The following is a 23,967-nucleotide window of genomic DNA, read 5'->3' as shown; positions in this document are numbered from 1 at the left end:
GAAAATACGAAACCTGGCGGCCACTAGACGAGGCTCTAGAGGGTTCGTATTTTCGTGTACAACGTTACCGACTGATGCCGTTGGAATTGATTGTTGAAATATTTTTTTTTTACATCTTTTATTGTTAAGCTTTGTACTTAAACGTGGTTTTCTTTTGGCTCTTGCATTTCTCAAAGTTTGAGACCGATATTTTATGTATAAAAAAAGTTCGAACGTTCAAAAAATGTTGAGGTTCAGAAAAAGGATGAAATAATTTTCAGTGAAGTTCCTACCAAAATGCAGTACCTAAACGTACTTTATTGTACTCTAATACATTTCCCAAAGTTTCAGCTCGATATTTTATTTACAAAAAAAGTTCTTAGGTTCAAAAAAATATTCAGTGAACTGAAAAACTGTGGTCGGTAATATAGGTATTTAGCTGTGTCACATGCCCTTAACTTAAAAATTGATATTTTCTAGTTAAAAATTCAACAATTTGATTGAAAATTAAACTATTTGGTTGGAAATTGATGTACTTTGTTGGAAATCCGTCTTTTTCGATAGAAAATTATTTTTCTTGGTTAAAAATTCATCTTTTTTTATTAAAAATACATTTACTTTCGTTAAAAATTAATCTGTTTTGGATGAGTATTCAACTATTTTGTTAAAAATTTATCTTTTTTGTTAAATCCAACTGTTTTTAATTTAAATTAAATTATTTTGTTGTTAAAATATAAACTATTACACCTTTCCTTGAAAATACATCTTTGGGGTCTAGAATTCAACTCCTTCATTCAAAGTTGAACTTATTCCTAAGAAAAAACCTTTTTTTGTATAACTAAACAATTAACTATTTTGTTAAAAATTAACTTCTTTGTTTAAAAATAATATTATCGGGTTGAAAATTCAACAGATTTTTAGAAAATTCACATTTTTGGAATAAAAATTCAACTATTTGGTACAAAATTAAAATCATGCGAAAAAGTTGAATATTTTTCCAGAAAAAGTGAAATAAATAGAAGCATTAGCGAAAAATGATTTACAAAATAGTGTTTTTAATGTCTTTTTTTTTTTAAAAAAAGTAAAATAGTGTCAACAGTGTAGTGGGTCCGAGGCCTGAGTTTTATAAACAAAAATTAGAAGTAATAAAAAGAATAAAAAAAATGCACGAAAAAAAATATATTAAGATTAGGTCATTTAGAATTTATAGGAATTGAAATTGTATTATTTATAATTAAAATACCTGTTTGCATTGTTTGGCGAATTGGGGCCGGAATTTCGAGCTGCAACTGTTTTCGTCACGAAATCCTGTTCCTTCCATCCGTGCTTTTTGTACACGTCTCTCAGTTCTTGATGTTGCCACATAGTAAATAATACTTGACCTGCAAGCAATTTTATTGATTTAAGTTCATGTTACATTGATTTTTTTTAAACGTACAGTGTGTCTTCTAATTTTCATCCATCAAATTCCTAATTTTTCCTGTTTATACTTTTTTGTATTGTTATACCTAAATATACTTATACAAAATAATATTTTTTAAATATATGATTGAAAACAAATCATTATTACAATAATTTTTTATAACAACTAGAATAAATTTTGAGTAAATTTTTTTGAGTAAAAATTTTGAGTAAATTTTGTTTCGAAATCTTCAAAGATCCAAATTTTGTTTTTAATTTTTTGAAATATTTTGAAATTCTAGATTATTTTTAGTATTTCCGAACCGTCTAAAAAAAACCTTTTTAATATATTTTAAAATGATTCGTATTATTCCTTTTTTTCTTTTAATTCTATATGATCAAAAAAATTACTTTTTAAAATAAAAAACAATAACAAATTTTCCCAGAAATCTTAAGAAAATTTTTGTGTTCTCTTGAAACCTTTCAAAAATCTTAAAAAGCTTCTGAACTTTTTGTTCGAATTAAATCAAATCGATTTCGAATCTTTTGAAGTTGGCAATTATTTAAAAAAAATTTTTAAACTACTTCTACGTTCTTTTTAAAAATTTTAGGAAACCATTTAAAGTATTTTGAAACCTTTTCAATTTTTCCCTTAAAATTCATTTTTCGAAATAAAAATAGATTTTCGAATTTGCTGCAATCATTTGAGAATGTTAAATGCAAATTCTCTTTATGTCGACACGAGTTGAACCCAATGAAAATGTTAAAAAATGACAAAATAACGGTTGTTTTTGTAAAAGTATTGAAGATATATTTTTTCAAAAATCCCACTTCTAAAGAGACGAGAAAAATGAAATTATGGACGATACTGTTGACAAACAATTATTAATAACGATATTAAAATTTATGAACATTTCTGAATGCTTTAGCTTTTATTTTAAAGAATTGATATTAAGTTTTGAAGATTTCGAAATATGTCAAAAAAGAATATGGAGGACCAAAAAAAAATAATTTTGCAGGATTTAAAATTTGTTAGGACAAACTGAATTATTTCAAAACATATTTAAAAGTTTTGAAAAGATTCGAAGATACTTTAAATCTTGAGAGCATTTGAAATTAAATATATATATTTTTTAATTTCGAAAAAAGCTTTTAAAGAATTGTAAAAGGTTTCAATACAAATTTCATTTGCAATCAGCTAACATTAAAAAAAAAGTCTAGACAAATTTTAAATAAATAACTTATAAATTATGAATTCCCTAAAATATTTCAAATTAAAAGCTCTTGAAAATGCCTTAGATTTTATCAGTTATTAAAATATCCTAAAATCTTCAGAATTCCTTGAAATTATGCAAATCTATTAGAAATTTCTCGGAATCTTTCAAAATACCGTGAAATATTTCAAAATAATTTAGAATAATTCAGAAATAGGTATGGACCTGAATTGAATCACTATTAATCACTATTAACCCATGAGTTAATTTATTGAAAGAAAAGTGAATAATGTGAAATTTTCATTAAAAAAAGTTACTGAAAAGTGACTATGTAACAGGTTTAATTATTTTGTACAGTTAATTCTTACAGAAAGTCCCTGATTTTTGCTAGTTTTTCAAAATGCCTGATACAAAATAGGGGATATAGGGACCGGTCTGTAAGGCCTGCTTTCTAGTCGATAACTTTTAAAAATTACAAAACGCACCCGGTTCAAGTATTTAAGATTTTACAAAAAAAAAACATACCTGCAAATTTAAGAACTCGTGGTGTATATTTTTGTCGCTGCCTGGTGACGTTCATGAGCCTCTCAACTCCACCTGCGTCGAGAAGGGACCTCGAAAATTCAGCATTCTTCTTAATAACTTCGTTCAAAGTTGCAAGAACGGCGGCGATTGTATCATCGCTCGTTCCTTGGTCGTGCTGATTATTTCCCGACGGCAATTTCTGAATTAAGTCTCTCATTGCATACTTTCCGATCAGTTCTTTGTTACGTTGATCTATTGCCAAATTTCGAAGCGCTGTCGCCACGGCGCAAACTACTCTGTCAACCTGCAAAAAAAATTCAATTTCACAGGGTTATTTTTCCCGAAAATAGGAGAATAAGTTCTTCAAGGTAGCTGCAAGAGTTTGGTTACAAATCATTATTATTATTTTTTTTTCGAGGATTTTTTTTTGGTACCAAATATTGTTTTACCTGAAATTTCATTTTTGCTGAAAAAAATTTTATTTGTTACATTCATGTGTCGATAAAAATTGAACTATTCTATTGAAATTTTATTATTATTTTTTTATAATTAATTTTCGAACTTAAAAGTTAGAAATTCGAACTTAAAATTTTGCGAAATTCCTCTTTTATTTATAGTTTATTTATAAGAATTATTACCGTTTTGCTTTCCAGATATAATTTTTAAAAAACTTCAGGTCTAATCTTTTTTTCCAATTCAACCAATTAAATTGAATTGTACAAAATTACATTGCAATGATAATGGTTTATCTATATTTTTTATTTATTTGAAAACAGTTTTCAGTAATAGTTTTTACAAAGTGAAAAAAGTATTTCGTATTCATAACCATGTTATTTTTATGTTTTTTTTAATTTACGAACAATTTTAGTCGAACTATTTATACACAGATTAGCATTACATTTTAGAATAATAGTAATCCAAAAAAACTCTAAACTTTAAAAAAAAAGTTAAATTAAAATTTTTAGATCGCAACAGCTAATAAAATTGTCTATATTAAAATTTTACAAAATTTAATCAGTTCAGGAATTTATTCTTTAACATCTTTCCGTTCTTTTTGCTTTTCCCATTGAATCTTCCATTTCTTTTCATCTAATTCTTACATTCTGTCTGATATTTTCCTTTTCCTGAAGTTTTTTTTTCAAGTTTTCAAATATAGAATTCGCTATAAAATACTGAATTATTAAGACTTTGAAATAGAGACGTTTTAAAAATTCCATGACTTTTCCAGGTCCCTGACAATTCCAGGTTTTTTTCCAGGTATATCAAATTTTTTCCATGTATAATTTTTCGCAAGTTTATTATAATGATTTTTTTTTGTTTAGTTTCTAGGAATTCAATCAATATTAAGAGATATTAATAAATATTTTAGCACAATAGATTAATTAAATAATACTTAAAGCATCATTAATCATTTCTTGAATTTGTCACTAAAGTCCATGAATTTTAATAAATATTCAAACACATTTTTATTTTATCTACTGATACTTAAAATACAGTGCATATTTGAATAAAATAATGTGAGTACTATATTAAAAATTAATTTTAACCGCTTCAAATTCCTAAGTTTTCAAGTAGAAATTTGGATTTTGAAAAAGCTATAGAAGAATTTTTAACCAAACAGTCGAATATTCAACTGAAAAGATTAATTTTTTACCAAAAACAAGATTTTTCCAACAACAAAAAATACATCAATTCTCCATTAAACAGTTGAATTTTCAACAGAAAAAGATCATTTTTTAAACAAATAGATGAATTTTGAACTAAAAAATATCAGTTTTCAATCCAACATAGAAGTTACATTTTCAGTTTAAAAAATTATTTTTCCATCAGAACAAAACAGATTAATTAAAAAAAAATTAATTACACTAAAAAGATAATTTTCAACTAAAATCATAAACATTTAATTGGAATAATTAAATATTTAAGCAAAAAAAATTATTTTTCAAACAATACGATTAATTTTCAAGCAGGAAGTTTAATTTTCTACCAAGAAAGACGATTTTTTTAAAAATATGAATTAAAAAAAATGAATTTTCAACTAAAAAAGAATGATTTTCAACCAAACTGATAAATTTCCAACTTAAATTATGAATCTTCATCTAGAAGATGTATTTTAAACAAAAAGATAACTTTTTGAAAAAAGAGTCTCATTCTGAACTAAGTAGTTTTATTTCCAACGAAAAATATAAATTTTCAGCTAAAATGATGAATATTTAACTGCAATAATTGAATTTTCAACCAAAAAGATGAGTTTTCGACAGATTTTCTAACAAAATATATGAATTTTCAACGAAATATTTGCACTGTCAAACTCAAAAAGATTAATTTTCCACCAAACAATTAAATTTTAGAAGAAACAGATGGATTTCCAACTGAAAGGAAGAATCTTGATCTAAAATGGTTGAATTTTAACCAAAAAGATGAATTTTCAATAAAGAAGCTTAATATTCCCCAAAGAAGACGAATTTAATAGAAAATGTATTTTAATAGGAATAGTTGCATTTTCTGGTAAAAAGAAAATTTGATTGGCAACAAGAACGAAACCATTTTGTTTGAATAGTTACATTTTCAAACGAAAAGATTACTTTCCAGCCCAGAAGATTAATTTCTACCAAAAATAAAAAAAAATGAATTGTTAAATCAAAAAGATTTTTAAAAATAGTTGAATTTTCGGTTAAAAAAGATTTCAGTTGACGTTTCAGGATCAAAATATGAATTTTTAAATCAGAAAGAGTTTAAAAAATAGTTGAATTTTCGGTTAACAAAGATTTCAGTTGAATTTTCAGGATCAAAATAAGAATGTTTAAACAAGAAGTAAGTTTCGGAGAAAAAAATTTAATTTTCAATCCAAAATGACGAATTTTTAATCCAAAAAGGGTGGCTTTAATAAAATAGCAGAATTCTCTACCAAATAGTTGTATTTCTAACCAAAAAAGATAAAATTTCTCTTACAACATATGAATTTTTATTAAAAAATAAAAGAATTAGTTGAATTTTTATCCAAAAAAGATTCAAGTTGACTTTTCAAGATCAATATATGCATTTTTTAACAAAAAAATAAGTTACTATGAAAAAAATTAGATTTTCAATTCAAAAAGGCGAATTTTTTTAACAAGAAAGATGAATTTTTAACAAAATAGTTGAATTCCCTACCAAGTAGTTGCATTTTTATCCAAGAACGATGAAACTTATACTAAAACATAGGAATTTTTATTAAAAATTTAGAACATTTTTTTAAACTTGAACTTTCATCCAGAAAAGATTTCAGCTCATTTTTGAACACCAAAATATAAATTTTAACCAAAAAGTAAATTTTCTACGAAATAGTTAAATTTTCAACAAAAAAGTAGAATCTTTAACCAAAAAGCATGACTTTTCAACAAAAAAGTTTAATTTTCAACCAAACAATTGCATTTTTATCCAATATAAAGAATAAATTTCTGCTAAAGAAGGTCAATTTTAAAATCAAAAAGACAAACTTTCAAAAAAGAGTTGAATTTTCAACTGAAAAGTTGCATTTTTACTCAAAAAAGATTAAATTTCTCCTAAAACAGACACAATAAAAAAAACTTCAAAAAAATATTTAGATTTTCATACAAAGAAGATTCCAGTTCACTTTCCAACACGAAAATAAGAATTATACACAATAAGTTAATTTTCTGCTAAATAGTCCAATTTTAAACCAAAAAGTATGACTTTTTAACAAGATTGTTACATTTTCAACCCAACCGTTGCATTTTTTCCAAAAAAGGAAAATTTTACTAAAACCGTTGAAATATTAAATTAAAAAGACAAATTTTCCAAAAAAGAGTTGAATTACCATCCAAAAAGTTTCCAATTGATTTTTCAACACAAAAATACGAATGTTAAACAAAAAGTTCATTTTTTAGAAAATAGTTAAATTTTCAACAAAACAGATACATTTTTATTCAAAAAAGATGAAATACTTTGACTAAAAAGATGAACTTTTAATTAAAAAAGACCAATGTTCAGAATACTTTTCATCCAAAAAATATTTCAGTGGATTTATCAGCAACAAAATATGAATTATAAACAAAACAGTAGAAATTGTAACCAAAAAGGATGTCTTTTTAAAAAAATGGTTGCATTTTCAACCAAATAATAAAACTTATGACTAAAAAAGATCATTTTCAGGAGAATGTTTTTTTTTAAATTGGCAAAAATTACATAAACCAACAAATTGCATTTTTACGTAATTTAAGTACAGTTCCTAACATTTTTAGGATTTTTTTAAAACCCCTAAAATACCACAAAAGAATTCAAGAAAATGAAGGTGACATTATATGATTACTGCAATATTCGTCAATAAAACACTGGAAAATTAACAAAAATGTATGAAATAAAAAACTGTTGTGATAACCAACCTCCATTCGCAAAAGTTCGACAAGAATCGGAAGTCCCTTTTCCTTTCGAACGGCAGCGCGAATTTCAATGCTGGGCTGCCAGTAGCAAGCTGCAAGATTTTGTAAAGCTCCAGCTGCCGCTTCAAGGGTTTCCGGATTCGAACAAGATTGCAAAAGACTCAAGTAGGATTGCACTACTTCTGGCTGCCAAAGTAATTCCATGCCCTTAACAGGCTCAGTTCGTGGAGTCGTTGTTCTCACTGTGGTAGTTTCTTTTTGAACTGGTTGGCCGTCTTTCTTCTTTTTACTCCCTCCGAAGCAACCCAAGTTCTCACCTGAAGCAAAAGAAAACACGATGTTTCGAGAGTTGGAGCTTTTCACAACTTTTACTTGTAAGTTCCTAAAACTTAATGCAAATTGTCAGCCCATTTGCATTGTCCTAAGCCAATGACATCCATCTTCCATCTTTCTTTAGACAAATTTAATTTAAATTAAAAATTTAAATCTTTAAAAAGACCAGTGACGAGTAAGTTATTTCTTAGAAGGAACTAGTAATCATTATCGTTATCGATTCGAAATAAGACTTTTTTTTAGTTAATTTTGCACACAAAAAAGTATCTTTCGTTACTTTTTTTAGTTACTTTTGTATTTTCGAAAGATATATGAAAAATTCATACTAAGAAAACCACACAGTAAAGCCCGGAATATCAAACCGTTGATTATCATTCTGTGGATAAAAAAATAATTTTTACACTATTTCATATCTATCGAGGGACAGTCATTATACGTTTTATTTAAAATCGTAGTTTAGTCATTGCCAAATAAATATTTATAAAACAAGAAATGTTGTAGAAAATGCTGAATTTCATGATTTTTTTCTAAAAGTTTTTCTTTAAATTTACCCTGAAAGATTTACAACTTCTTAGGACCAACTAAAAAGTTTTAGAAAACGTTGAGTTTCAACAAAATAGTTCAATATTCAACCAAAGAGATAAATTTGCAACTTTTGACGATGTCTTGAAATTTCTAAATAAAAAGATTCATTTTCTATCAAAAAGATGAATTTTCATAAAATTACATGAATTTTTAATCAAATAATTATGTCTTCATCTAAAAAAAGATCAATTTTAAAACCATACAGTTGAAATTTCATTTTTTAATCAATAATAAAATACCTAATTAAAATTTCAGTTGTGAAAAAGAAACGAATTTGCAACTCAAATGACAAATCCTCAACCAAAGGAAGAAACTTTTACCAGGGGAGTTTAACTTTTCTAGCAGCGGAGTTTATCTTTCAATTAATTATTTGGATTTGTTAACCAAGTAGTTGAGTCTTCTACTACAGAAGTGGAACAGATACATTTTCAGTAAAAAAATGAATCTAACAAAAAAAAAATTCAACAAAATAGTTCAGTTTTCAACGAAAAAAATAAATCTTCAACCAGAAAATTAAATTTTTAACAAAGTAGTACAACAAAAACAAAATAGTTAAATGCTCAACCGCAAACACGAATTTTCAACAAGAGTTTAATTTTCCACCACGAACAATTCTTCAGTCAAGAAAGAAAATATTTTTAACCAAATTCTTTCAATTTTCAAGCCAAAGAGGCGAATTTTCTACAAAAAAGTAAAAATTTTAATTCGCAAATATGAGCTTTTACAAAAAAGCTAAGTTTATTAAAAATAGTTGAATTTTTGCATTATCAATTGAATAGAATAATTTTGTAACCAAACTGTTGGATTTTTTACCAAAATAATTAAATTTGCATACAAATAATAAAAAGCGTACCCAAAAAAAAAAGACTTCTCAAAGAGAGAGAGATGAATTTTCAACTGAAATAAAGAATCTTTAACTAAAATAATTAAATTTTTAGTTAAAAAAACTAATTTTGAACCAAAAAAATGAATATTCAGCCCTGGAAAATTTTTTTCTAACAATTTTTCTATAGACTCTAGAACATTACGAAAGTAAATAAAAAATAACGATTTTTATGGTTACTTTTACTAAAAAAACTGTAACTAGTTACGAATTCGTTACTTATTTACAAAAGTAACTTCGTTACCACTATCGCTATCACAAAAAGTAACTAGTTAAATGAAACTAGTTATTTCTTATCACTTATTCCGACAAACCAACATAAATTTTGTTCCGAATTTTAGTATTCTCTTTAGAGAGAATAAATTTCAAAAATATTTCATAATAATAATGTGAACCTGTTACGAATAATTTAAGCACTTATGACTAGAAGCTCAAGAAATATAAATATAATATATTGTATAAATAAATAAATAATAATATAAATAATATAAAATTATATAAATCAATGCTCCTAATTTTATAAAAAAAATGAGATGAAACGAGATTTTAAAAAATTATATTAAGCTCTTTTTCTTATGTTAGAATCGTACGAGCTGTTTTTTAGAATTCGTAAAATATTATATGTCCCAGTTTATCACAACACTCCCATAATTTCATATTTAATAACAGCCATCGATAAATTGCACTCAAAATTGAGTAAAACTTTTTACTTCATGTAAATTAAAATAGGGTGTCCACTTAAATCCTGGATGTTTAATTTAGAAAGCTTTAACAAATTATATTACAAGATACGCTTAAATATAATAGCACCATCGATTAATTAAATAATACTTAAAACATAATTATTAAATTCAATTGAAATCGTTTTAAATTCATAACATTTAATCATAAATGATCAATTTTCAACTTAATAGTTGAATTTTGAACTAAAAAAGACCATTTTTCAACAAAAAATAGGATATTTAAATTTTCAGGTAAAACAATTAATTTTACAACAAAAAACCTACAAATTTTCTATCAAAAAGATGATTTTTTAACGAAAGAATTTAACTGTTAACCAAGTAGTTTTGCTTCCAAAAAGATGTATTTTCAACTAAAATGCTAAATATTTATCTGGAACACTTGAATTTTCAATAAAAAGATCAATTTTCGAATAAGAATATTCATTTTCCACCAAAAATACCATTTTCAACATAATACATGATTTTTCAACGAATTAGTTAAATTATTCACTAAACAAGACAAATTTTCAAACAAATAATTTAAGTTTAAATTAAAGACGATTAATATTTAACAAAAAATGGAATAATTAAATTGTCAGTAAAATAATTAATTTTGAACCAAACTGATGAATTTTCAACTTGAATAGCCGAACTTTCAACAACAAAAAATGAATTTTCAATTCTAAAATATATTTTTTCGATCAAAAATTGAAGTTAAATTTTTTATTTAAAAAATTAATATAAACCACAGAAATGACTTATCAACTAAAATGATGGAATATTTAATTGGAACAATTACATTTTCAGTTGAAAAAATTTTCATTAAAAAAAAAAACTGATTTTCAAAAAAATAGTTACATTTTCAAACAAAGTGGTGAATTTTCTACTAAAATGATGAATCTTAACTGGAATAATTAATTTTTAAACCTAAAAAAGATGAATTTTCAAACAATAAGATTAATTTTTTTCAAATAATGCCACTTTTCAACAAAATATATGACTTTTCAACGAAATAGTTTAATTTCCATTAAAAACGACAAATGTTCATCCAAATAGTTAAATTTTCAGTTAAAAAAATTAATTGTCAACCAAACTGATAAATTTTACACTAAAACGATCAATGTTCACCTGCAATAGGTTTAACTAGAATAGTTGCAGTTTCAATATTAAAGATTAATTTTTAAACAAGAAGATTATATTTTACCAAAAAATATGAATTTTCAATTAAAAAAGATAATTTTTAATACAAAAAATTAATGTTCAAACAAGGTAATGAATTTTCAACTGAAATAATGGAAGATTTAATTGGAATAGTTACAATTTTAGTTAAAAAACAAAATTAATTTTCAACCTATAAAAACAAACTCATTTTCAAAATATTAGTTACATTTTCAAACAAAATTATGTATTTTCAACTAAAATGATGAATCTTCAACTCGAATAGTTGAATTTTAAACAACAACAAATAATAAATTTCCAACTAAAATTATGAATCTTTAATTAGATTTTAGAATAAATAAAGTTTCATCAAAAAATGTGAATTCAAAACAACATTTTGCGAAGCAAAAACTGATTAGTTAATTTTTTAGCAAAAAAAATTAATGTTTAAACAAAAAGATGAATTTTCAACAAAAAAAAATGGAATATTCAATTGGCGCAGTTAAATTCTCATTTAAAAAATTCATTTCAAACTACAATAAAAACGAATTTTGAACAAAATAGTTAAATCAATAATATAAAGCTTTTATTAGAAATGAAAATTCGTTGTTATTTAATTGAACGTCTGGATTCTGGAATTTAAAAAAATTGAGAACGCTCTCGAAAAAATTCCTTGACATTTCCAAGTTTTTCTAGGTATAAAAAATACACTGACAATACTTCTGACTTAATAAAATCCATTGTTATAGAAAATGAAAAGAATGCTTTTTGTATTTTATCAGCATCTTGAAAAAAATTGTCACCATCTTTTAATTAAATAAACTATTAAAGATAGCAATCCTACAAGAAATGAAGCAAAAGAAATAAAAAATATAAAAATCGAAACCATTCAAATCAGCTATAAAATTAGAAAATTGTCTTTACATACTTTTGAAAGTGCCACTTTCGAAGTACGTTTCCACAACTACTATTTTGATTATTCTATGATATTTTTCATCTTTTTTTTTACGATTCATTGCACATTATTCTGAAAACGACTCCGGCAAAATAAAGAGGAACATGGATCGGTCAAAAGAACCATGCTATTGCAAAAATGAACACAAAATCACTACAATTACAGAACTGTCTTACCTTGACACAAACTGTACGCTAAAAAGATTGAAAAAGACTTTAATTCGTATCGCTGAGAGACACTATTTTTTTCAAGCTTAAGGTGGCAATTGCAAATGAAAATAACTGACAATCATCCCACAAAATTTTTTCGAAATAGCAAGATTTGATCCAACACAAAATGCAGTAAAAAGAATAAAAATAAAAACTTTATCTAGTCTTATACAAATCATTTTAATATAATAAAACGGGCACTTCTAGACAGTACTAGAATTTACCCGCTATAAATATAAATAAAATAACTTCCATCGGTACTAGCTTCCGTAAACAACACATCACAGTTTTGCTTCACCTTTATGAACAATAATTTTAAAATGAATATTGAATAATAATAACAAATTAATTTTTTTTAATAATTGTCATATTGAAAATAAATATTCAAATTATTAAAAAAATAAAACAGAAGTACCTTGTTTAAGAATTTATCAGAATCCGCACCATCAGAAGCGAAAGCAACTTTTCTTATAAGCAGGGATCACAGCGGTTCCGTGATTCAATTTCAGGAAAAAAAGGGAATTTTTCCGACAAAAGGGAATGGAAAGTGGATTTCTTTTATTATACTTGTATTGGCTAGCTTTAGAAAATATTTTGAACACTTTAGCACTTTCTACTGATGAAAAAAAATAGAACTGAAAAATTCTCGGGTTCGAGTTTTTGAAAACTATTTTTATCAGTGGGCAAATTTGGATTCTTTATTCTCGTAAATTGCTTTCTAGTGTACATATTATTTTCAGAACAGAATCCTGAATTGTTAAAAATATTTTTCTAAATAAACTTGAACAAAATACTTTGAAAAACACGCGAAAAATGACTATTTGAAAACCTACTTTTTCTATTTTTGTTTCCTTAGGCGTTTAAAATTGTTTCTAATGTATCTTTATCACTTGAAAGTTCGAAAATATTTAAAACATTTTTTAATTTCAGCTAAAACACAGATTGTAGTGTTAAAAACAGTAATTCAAAAAATTATTATTCACGAAAAATAAGTAATATGACAATCAACTAAAAATTAATTATACATTATTAGAGGGTAGTTATACGTCACTTTTTTGCATAGTATTTTCGATTTCAAAATGTTGTTTCTACAATCACATCTAACATTTCTTTCTCTGATACATCGTTTTACGTGCTTTGTTAAATATTTTTAAATTATTAAAAAGCAAGCAAAATTCCTATTTCTTATCCACTTGAATGTGAACTCAATTCTTAATAGAACCCAAAAATAAAATCTAAATATTTTTGGTGGAAAGTTAATTCCTTAATTCTTTTTTGTTAAAAATTCCACAATTTTGTTAAAAGGTCATCCTTTTTGGATTAAAATTAGACTATTTGGTTAAAAATTAAACTTTTGGTTAAAAATATTAAATTTTTTGTTGAAAATTTAACTGTTTTTTAGTTAAAAACACAACTCTTTTGGTCACAACATGTTTTTTTTCTGGTTTGAAAATTAATCTCTGTACAACTTTCACACTTTTTCGGGTAAAAATGCTACTGTTTTGTTAAGAATTTGCCTTTTTTTGTTAAAAATTCTATTATTTCGTTAAAAATTTAGTTATTTGGTTGAAAATAAAAAAATTTTGTGAAATTCATCTTTTTTGGTTGAAAGTTAACATTTTTGTTGAAAATTTATATTTTTAGGTTGAAAATTAAACTGTCTTGTAGAAAACTATGCTGTTTAGTCTGAAAACACAACAGTTTGGTTGATTTTTTTTCTTTCTTAACTGAAAAATCTTTCTTAGTTAAAAATCCAACTCTTTTTGACAATTCATCTCTTTGGTAGAAATTTCATATTTTTTAAGAAATCTATTAAAACACCTATTAAATATATTTCAATCGTTGAAAATTTTATTATTTGGTTCAACATTCAAAAAAGTTATTAAACCTTCTTATTGGTTTAAAAAACAAACTGTTTTGGCAGAAAATTCAACAATTTAGCTGAAAAAAAACTTTTTTGTTAAAAATCAATCTTTTTGGAAAGTATTTGTAACTGTTTTGTAAAAAATGCATTCTTTTCTTCCCAAAATTTAGAACTTTGGTTCAAATTTTTTTCTTTCTTGATTAAAACATTTGTTTTAAGGAATTTATTAAAAAATCTATTAAGTTCATTTCAATATTTGTTTAAATGCTTCTATTTGGTGGCGAATTTATGTTTTTCGTTGAAAACTAAATTATTTTGTTTAAAATTCAAAAATGTTATTAAAAATTCTTTTTTTTTTGGTATAAAAATATTTTATCAAGAAATTCAACTATTTAGGTGAGAAAGAAGTTTTTTGGTGAAAATACATATTTTCGGGATGAAAATTCATTTGGATACAAATTTAATTAGATCAACTATTTTGTTGAAAACTTTTCTTTTGTTAATACATTGAACATGTTTTTTATTTGAAATTAACATCTTTTTTGGTTTATAAAACAGTTATTACATTTTACTTTTTTTTTTAAACTTACTTTTTTGTTAAAAGTATATATTTTTTTACGATTCATAATTTTAGTTGAAAATTGATCTCTTCAGTTAAAAATTCAACATTTTTACTTGAAATATGAGGAATTTGAAGCGTTTTAATTTTAATTTAACATTAGTAACTAAATTAATTTCATTTAAAGTCATTGTTGTGCCAAAAGTCAAATATCTGAAAAAATAGTTTTTTTATGATTTTAAGAATCAAAATATTATAACTAGTGTGATTTAAATAAAAAAACTTATTTTTTGCATGAAAAATGTTAAAATTCTCCAAAAATCATTGATTTTAACCATGTTTTTTGAAAAATAATTGCATTTCTATCCAATTTAAAAAGTAACTGAATAATATTAAAACGTAATTATTTATTTAAAAAATGTTTTCTTAACAAAAATTGTTCCAACGATTTCAGCCATAGAAAAATTTACTTTCAAAATTGGAAACAGTAGAGTTGTAGATGTTTTCCCGGAAAAAAGCCGTCACTTGTTAAAATTCAATCATTTTTCAAAAATTGATAAGAAGCGGCGGTCATCAAAAATTCAACTCCAAAAAACATGGTTGAAAATAATGTTTTTTGTGAATTTTAACATTTTTCATTAAAAAATCATCTTTTTTATTTGAAATGACATACGTAATCATAGAAAAATTATTTTGTTCAGATATGTCTCTTGACAAGACAACTACCTCAGAAGAATTTATTGTCCCATTTTCGTAAAAAATCTCCTTTTAAGGCATCTTCTTTTCTAATCTCTTGAATTTCTGTTTAGGAATCTTATAGAATAATGAAAAAAAACTTCTTTGAAAAAAGGGATAAAAGGGCGAAACTAGGTCAAAATGCTGAATTCAGTGTGGCCGTTTTTGTCAAAGAAAAAAGTTCCCAGTCATTTCCTGGTTTTTTTCGGTTCGCAAACATTTTTCACGGTCAATGAAATTTTAAAAATCGAACACTAAATCTAATTGTTCCATTCGAAGTAATAAGAACTGAACTGCAAATGAAAGCACTCAAAGTGAAACTCTTGAATTTTAAATTTCGAAAAATGAAGTTTAAAATTTGTTTCATTCAAAAATGTTGTATCAAAATGCTCAACAATTTGCACGTATAATATGTAAGCTGCTAACACTTTTCAACTGCAGAATTTTTAAATAAATGCAGTTAAACTGCGAAATTAAACATTTTGAACTTTTATCAATTGTCAAAATTTGAAAATTCCCTATTTAAAGCCGAAATTTTAATTCTTTTCGAAAAATTTCCTGTTTAAATTCAGAATTTTAATTCTTTTCGGAAGTTTTCCATTTCAACTAATTTCAAGAATTAGAACTTTTTGGAAAAATTCCCTTTTCCAATTCATAATTTAATTTTTTTCGAAAATACCTCGTTTTAACACAAAACAATAATTTTTTTTGAAAAATACAATTTTCCCTTGAGAATTGCTATTCTCCTGGATGAATTCTAGTTTCAACTCAGAATTTGTTAAAAATTGAAAATTCCTGCTTCAAATCTGGAATTTTAATACTTTTCGAAAAAGAATTCGAATTTTTGTAAAAATCCCTGTTCCAATTTATAATTTTAATTTTTCTCGAAAATATCCCGTTTCAACTTAAAATTAGAATTCATTTTAATAAAAAATCCCTGTTTCAGCTCGGAATTTATTTAAATTTTAACATTCCGTCTTCCAAGAAGAATTATAATTCTTTCGGATAAATACCAGTTTCAATTCAGAATTGGTTAAAATTTGAAAATTTTCTACTTCAGCTCAGAATTATAATTCTTTGGAAAAATCTCCTGTTCCAATTCAGAATTTTGTTCCTTTTTGAAAATTTGCAGCGCTAGCTCGGATTTAGTTAAAATTTGAAATTCCCGGTTATTATTCTGTGAATTATGTTATATTAAATTATTTTAATTTTAAATAGTTGAAAAATCCTTAAAATGCTTCGAAATTCTATTTCAAGATCTTGAAACATCTACATGTTGTTTCGAATTTTCTCAAACTCGAAAATATTATTAAAAGTTTTTCACAACTTCTAAATATCTTTTAAAATTATTCGAATTTCAAATAATTAAAAAAAAATCATTTTCAATTTTCCTAGCAATCTTAAAAAAAGTTATTATTAAAAAGCTTATAAATTTCATGCTCGAAATCTGCCAAAATCTATATTTGGTTTCAAATTAGGCCGTGGAATATGTGCACCGAAATTTTGGTAATAATAGGCGGGCTTTATCAGTGCACGTAGACACTTCGTTTAAATTATTTGAAATCATTTCAAATTTTTAATTAATTTTGAATTTTTTTCAAACTTCTAAATATTTCTTCAACTTACTCGATTTTTTCCAAGATTAATAGGTGTTCAATTGTTATTTATACATCAAAATTTAAGACCTTGACTTACAAATTCAATTTTTTTGAAACATAACAATTAACATTGTAATTTTCAAAATTTAATTTTTTTGTTCCGTTTTGAGTATTTTATTTATAATTACTGATTTTAAATGTACAATCAGATATTTCTAAAAATTAAGCAATCGTTCTTTTTTTAAATTGAAAATTTTAAAATTACGTGGTTTAGGAATGGAATAGTTTAGAATGAAATTTAATAAAAGCTTTTAATTATAAATATATTATTTTAAAGTTTTTTAAAAATGAAAAATAGTTTAGAAAGTTTCAAAAGGGCGTTTACATTTGCTTAAGACTTTCCAATTGAAACAGTTTAATTTTTAACGTCAAAATCTAGAAATTCTAAAACTATGAATTGATGCCGAATCGTTTTGTACAATCAATTATTATTTATTTGTCAAATTTCAAAGTGCAATTCAAATTTATAATCATTAATTAATTCATATTCACAGTCGATCAACTAAAAATGTTTGTTATCAAAAATCTTCGATTTTAAACGTTTCTAATTTTTAAACGTTTAAGTCATTGCATTTTGAAATTCTTTCAATTCAAATACGCATTTTAAACTTAATGATATGATAATTGAAAAAAAAAATCAAAATTTAACTAATTAAAAAAAACTGTTGAAATCTAAGTTGGACGGATTTTTTTTCTAAAAATTTTTTAAACTCACGGTCAAAAAATAAATTCACGGTAATTTTCCGGTTTATCCAGGTCTCATAAAATTGCCGATTTTCCCGGTTTCCCGGTCCAGCGGCCACCCTGTGAATTAATAGGTAAGAAGGTGGCGCGATCTGTGATCCCTGTATAAGTGGCATTGCGAAAATCAAACTGCATAAATAAAATTAAAAAAATAAAACTCACCTTTAGTTGGTGCCGCTACCCTGTTTTGAACTGTCGGTTGAATCGGATGTTTGTCGTAGTTTGGATCCTCCACCTCCTGGCATCGGTAACTCAAATTCCTCAGAATGCAGACACAGTTTTCGACGATTTTGTTGCCGATGTTTGACTTCTCGATTGCAGATCGAACAACGTACAAAAGTGCATCGACAAGTCCTTCGCATTCACGCAATTTTTTCCTCGCGTATTCTCCAGCACTCGAAACATTTCTGAGAACGCCAGACGCATTTCTAAACACGGTTGACCAACAAGTTTCGCCACTGGAAGAACTTGGATCCCATCCACTGTGAGGAATAATGATATTATTCACCACCATCGTTACTCCATCATCAATAATCGACCGCTTCAAATCCTGTAACAAAAGTCACAAATATGTTTCACTTTTATTTAGTACGATCATTTTCGGCTCAAGATTTTTCAAAAATCCAAGCAAGTTTTTAATTTTCAGCAAATTAGAGCCCGTGCATCAGTTACGTTGCCAATTTGAGAAATATGATTTCCCTATTCTCCTCTTCCCCCCCCCCCCTTTTTTAAAAGAATTCTTCCTTTTCCCTGTTTTCAAGACACTTCCCCCTTTTCTCGTTTTTTTTCTCACTTAAATGCAAACTAAATTAATTTTGTTCGATATGTTACAAATTCTACTATATTTGTTTGAAAATCTAATTTTTTCGATTAAAAATTCATCTCCTTGGTTGAAAATGTAACAAATCATTTTTGTAAGATTAATGTTTGTTACAAAATTATCTTATGGGTTGAATCCTGAAACAAGATGGCCGTTTTAATCAATTAAAATAATTCGTCATTTCCCGGTTCGCAAACATTGTTTACGGTCAATGCAAAGTAAAAATTCAAAATAAAGCTAAAAACATTTAAATTCTTCCTAAATTTTTTTTAAACCTGCAAAATAAAAAATATTTCCTTAAAATATTACAGATTCATTTTTGACATTCTTGAAAATCTTTTTAAATATCTTTAAATATACTCTGAAAATTAAAAGTTATTTTAAACTATCCTAGGAATCTTAAGAAAATGTTTTGTTTTATTGTTCAACAATTTTACTTGCAAATTAAATTTTTTCAAATGAAAAAATGAAAATTGTAACATTCAAAGTTTAATTTTTTATTCAGTTCTGAATATTTGATTTACAATTAATGATTTTACATGAACAATAAAATATTTTTAAATATCAGGCAATCTAAATTTTTCAAATTAAAAACTTTCAAATTTTCACATTTTAGGCTAAAAGAATACTTTAAATTTAATAAAAGCCTTTAATTATGAATATATTTTAAAATTGAAAATCGTTTATAAACTTTAAACTCAATGTTTGCATTTGTTTAACTACTACTTTTCATTGTCCACTTGGAGGAGTTCAATTTTTAACGTAACAATCTGGAAATTCTTAAATTTCTAATTGATTCCGAATTGTCTTGTAAAATCAATTATTATTCACTTGTTAATCTTATATGTATAGTTTAATTTTGAAAATCATTATAATTAATATTTCTTTCATCAACTCAAAAGGGTTCTATCCAAAATTGTCGATGTCAAATGATACTAATTTTAAATTTTTTAAGTCTTTAAAACTGAATTTTTAAATTCTTTAAATGAAAAATGTACGCTCGAAACTTAAAATCTAAAATGGAAAATTTTTAAGTGAAATATTGTTGAATTATGCATTGTAAACGAAAGGATACCATAATTGAAAAAAAGAAAACTTCAACTTGATGATTTAAAAAACTGTTGAAATCAAACTTAGACAGACTTTTTTTTCTAAAAATTTGTCAAATTCCCGGTCAAAAAATATATTCACTGTCCATTCATTGTCCACTACTTGGTTTAAAGTTAAACTACTTTTAGAAAAATGCATTTTGATTGATTCAAGTTTCAACCATTTAGTAGGAACTTCATATTTTTAGGTTCACAATTTAACTGTTTGTACTAAATTATTCTTTTTATCTTTAAAATTGAACAATTTCTTATGAAGTTAAACTATGTGGTTGTCAATTAATTTTTTAGTTGGAAATACATATTTTTTGTTCAAAATTTATATTTTTGGTTGAAAATTCAATTATTTGGTAGAAAATTTACCTTTTTGCTGAAAAATCATATTTCCTGGTTAAAAATGTAACTGTTTTGCAGATGATTGAACAATTTGGTTAAAAAATGATGTATTTTATTCAAAATTCATCTTTTTGGCAGAACTTTAATACCTTTTTTGATTGAAATTTAATGTTTTTTTTTTGGCAGAAAATACATTTTTTATCTCAATTTTTAACTATTCAATTTTCGTTAGAAATTGATTTTTTATAAGTTGACTGATTAACTATTTGGTAGAAAATCTATGTATTTTTATTAAAACTAGTCTTTTTTGTTAGAAAATTAATATTGTTTGTTGACAATTAATCTTTTTCTTTGACGATTCATTTTGTTCTTGTTGGAAGTTTTACATAATTGTTCAAGATTCAAGATTAAACTATTTTGTTAAAAACTTGTTTTATTTTTCTCTTTCTTTTTTTTAAGCTTTAAGGTTCATCCAAAAAGAACATCTAAAAGTTTTGATAAAGGGAAGGTTTTTAGTGAAATCTTCAACCAAATTTTCAATCAAAAAGTTTCATTTTTAACAAAACAAAAAAAATAATAAATTTCTAACAAAAAACATGAATTTCAAAATCAAAATGACGATTTCTCAACAATTGTTGAAATTTAAACCCTCAAAGATTTTTCAATCCATAAAAAAATGTTAATCCAAAATACTGAATTCCTTGGAGCCAAAAAGACGAGTTTTCTACAATAAGTTGAATTTTCAAACAAAAAATCAAATTTGTAAACTTGAAAAATATCAACTTTTTAACAAAAATGAAATAATTAAATTTCCCCAGAACAGTTGAATTCTTAATAAAAATGTAATATTTATTACCTTAACAAAGAAAATATTTTCATTTTAAAACAAAAACAGATGAAATAAAACAATAATGACGAACTTCTAACAAAATAGTTGAATTCTTAACCGAAAAGAATTTGCAACCGAAAAGTTTAAATTTTAATATAAAAAAGTTTAAATTTCTAATAAAAGAGATCACTTTTTAAAATAAAAATGATGACTTTTCAACAATAGATAACATTTTAACCATCGAAGATTTTTCTACAAGAAAAGACGGATTTTCGACAAATGACATAAATTTTCCAACAAATAGTCGAACTTTTAAACTTGAAAAAATCACCTTTGAACAAAAAATGAAATAGGTAAATCTTCCAAACCAGGTGAAATTTGAACAGAAAAATCTTAATCTTCAAGAAAAAACTTAATATGTAATTAAACAGTTAAATTTTGAAATAAATAATACAATGTTCTGTTTAAAAAATTAGATTTTAACATAAAAAAATGAACTTTCAATGAAAAATGTAATTTGATATTTTAACTGAAAAATATTTTAATTTAGAATCAAAAACAACAAAAAGACTTAAATCTTCAACTAAAACAGATTAATTTTTCACCAAACAGTCGTATTTTTAACAAACAAAAATTGATTATCTACCAAAAAAGATGAATTTTCAACAAAATACATCAATTTTCAACCAGATAGTTACATTTTCAACCAAGAGGGTAAATTTTCTACCAAAAACGGCGAATTTTTAAAAAAATACATAAATCTTTTAGTAAAAATGATACATTTTCAATCAAAAATAAAATAGTTTGATTTTTATCAACCAAATTTATTTGAAATCAAGACCGAAAAGAATTGTCGACAAAATATTAAAATGTTTAACCAAAGAAATTAGTTTTTCGACCGAATAGTTGAATTTTCTACCAGATTGTTCAATTTTCGGGCTAAAAATACGAATTTTCTACAATTTAGTAGAATTTTCAACAAAAAATTAATTTTTAACAAGACAGTTACGTTTTTAAATAACGTAATTAATGTACGACCTTATAAAACAATATTTAAATTTATTTTACTTCTTACAAGCCTTTAAACAAAATTATGGTTGCATTCCTTCTTCATTTCTTTTCCTTTTTTTTCAAAGTTAGTATATTTGAAGTTTAATTTCGTATAAATTTACAAGAAAATAATCCGCTTGAAATTCTAAATCTAAAATTAAAAGGTTTTGCAGGTTCTTATATTCACAAATAAGAAAATTCTAAATGGAATTCACATATATTCTTAGAACAGACTCTCGTAAAAAATACAATAACATATTTATTCTACGAGCGGAAGTGTCATAAAAAATGTTCAGTTCCTGTGACACGGAAAAGAGAAGTACATGTCTCGAATTCAAGTTTCTAACGATACAAACGTGATTTAAAATATTTTGTCGATCAGAAAAGGTAATATATGTTTACCTTTCTGACACAAAAACTTAATTACATTAAATTTAAAATTGTATAATTCTTTATACTCATTCGATTTCCAATATTTTAAAATTAAAATTGCTAAGAAATTAAAACTTTTAATTTGAACGAAAATAATAGAGTCTTAAAACATACCATTTGGGAGATTAAAATACTAAAGATTAAAAATACTGAAAACAAAAAAATATTTACAGTTAGATTTGCAACGTTTTTAATGTAAACTTTTCTAACTATTAAGGCATTTAATTGAATGTGAACTGCAATGTTCATGAAACGTCGGCAAACAATTCGTAGTTTTTTTACACGAGTGAAACCCGAAATATCTCTTTTTATCATAATGAATCATCGTGAAGGCATAAAATCTATACTGTACAATTTAAAATAATGCAATCAACAGTTATACAAATTAAATCATTAACGCGTTCAAATTCATAAGTAATAAAAGTAAAAACATAAATAAACCAATTCTAACTTTTTGCCACAATAAGACATCTGCTGGCATGTCACTTTTATCGTCGGAAAAAAATAAAGGTTTTCACAATTTTGTTTAAAATCTAAAGGGTGACTTTTCATTAAAAAATATAAGTTTCAACAAAATAGTTAAATTTTTAACCAAATAGTTGAATTTTAAAACATGAAGACGAAGTTTTTAGAAGACAGTTGAATTATCAACCTGAAAAGGTAGATTTTCCAAACAATATATTTTTGAACAAAATATTTACATTTTTAATCAAATAGTTGAATTTTCAATCCAAAAAGACGCATTTTTTTAGAAGAGAGTTAAACTTTTAATAAAAAAGATCATTTTCAATCAATAAAGATGAATTTTTAACAAAAAAAATTACTTCTTACATAAAAGATAACTTTTTAACAAAATCAGTTGGATTTTATTAATTAACTTTGCATTTAATAAAAAAACGAGAAAAAGATTATAATTATTTTAATCCTCTTTAATCCCGTGATGAGTTTTCAACTAAAACAATTAATCTGCAACTGAAATACTTGAATTTTCAAAAACCAAAAATTCATTTTTACTAATAAAAAGGAATTGTCAATCAAAAATAAAATAATTAAATTTTAAATTCAAAACATTAATGTCCAACCAAACCAAAAGAATTTTCAACTAAAACTATAAAATATTCAATTGGAATAAGTTAAATTTTCAGTTTAAAAAATTACTTTCCACAAAAACAACTAACTTCCAAAAAAGAAAAAGTGATGAATTTTAAACCAGAATGATGAATTTGCAACTAAAATGATGAACCTTTAACTAGAGTAATTAAATTTTTGACCAAAAAGATGAATTTTCAACCAAGAAGATTAAGTTCCGCCAAAAAATATGAATTTTTAACTGAAAAACATCATTTTTCCACAAAAAATGAATATGCAATTATACAGTTGTATTTTTATCTAAAATAATGGAATATTCAACTGGAATAATGATTCAATTTTCCGTTTAAAAAACAAAATAATTTAATGAAATATTAAAAATAATAAATTATATTATTA

General features: G+C 24.7%; 1 protein-coding gene across 7 annotated transcripts in view; it reads right to left on the bottom strand.

Annotated features, from left to right (window-relative positions):
* Positions 1-23,967, bottom strand: part of LOC117174290 (catenin delta-2) — a 122,607-nt gene that overhangs the window by 22,513 nt on the left and 76,127 nt on the right. For all 7 annotated transcript variants that reach the window (XM_033363251.1, XM_033363250.1, XM_033363247.1 and 4 more), the window contains 4 exons: positions 18,069-18,456; positions 7,505-7,818; positions 3,120-3,423; positions 1,223-1,361 (listed from right to left, as the gene is read on the bottom strand). In XM_033363251.1, coding sequence (XP_033219142.1) covers positions 1,223-1,361; positions 3,120-3,423; positions 7,505-7,818; positions 18,069-18,456 — 1,145 coding nt within the window. The remainder of the gene's footprint in view (positions 1-1,222; positions 1,362-3,119; positions 3,424-7,504; positions 7,819-18,068; positions 18,457-23,967) is intronic.

Source organism: Belonocnema kinseyi, chromosome 6 (genome assembly GCF_010883055.1).
Source record: "Belonocnema kinseyi isolate 2016_QV_RU_SX_M_011 chromosome 6, B_treatae_v1, whole genome shotgun sequence".
NCBI classification, from domain to species: domain Eukaryota; kingdom Metazoa; phylum Arthropoda; class Insecta; order Hymenoptera; family Cynipidae; genus Belonocnema; species Belonocnema kinseyi.
Note: the sequence above shows the minus strand (reverse complement) of the source record. Positions and strands in the feature narration are given on the sequence as shown.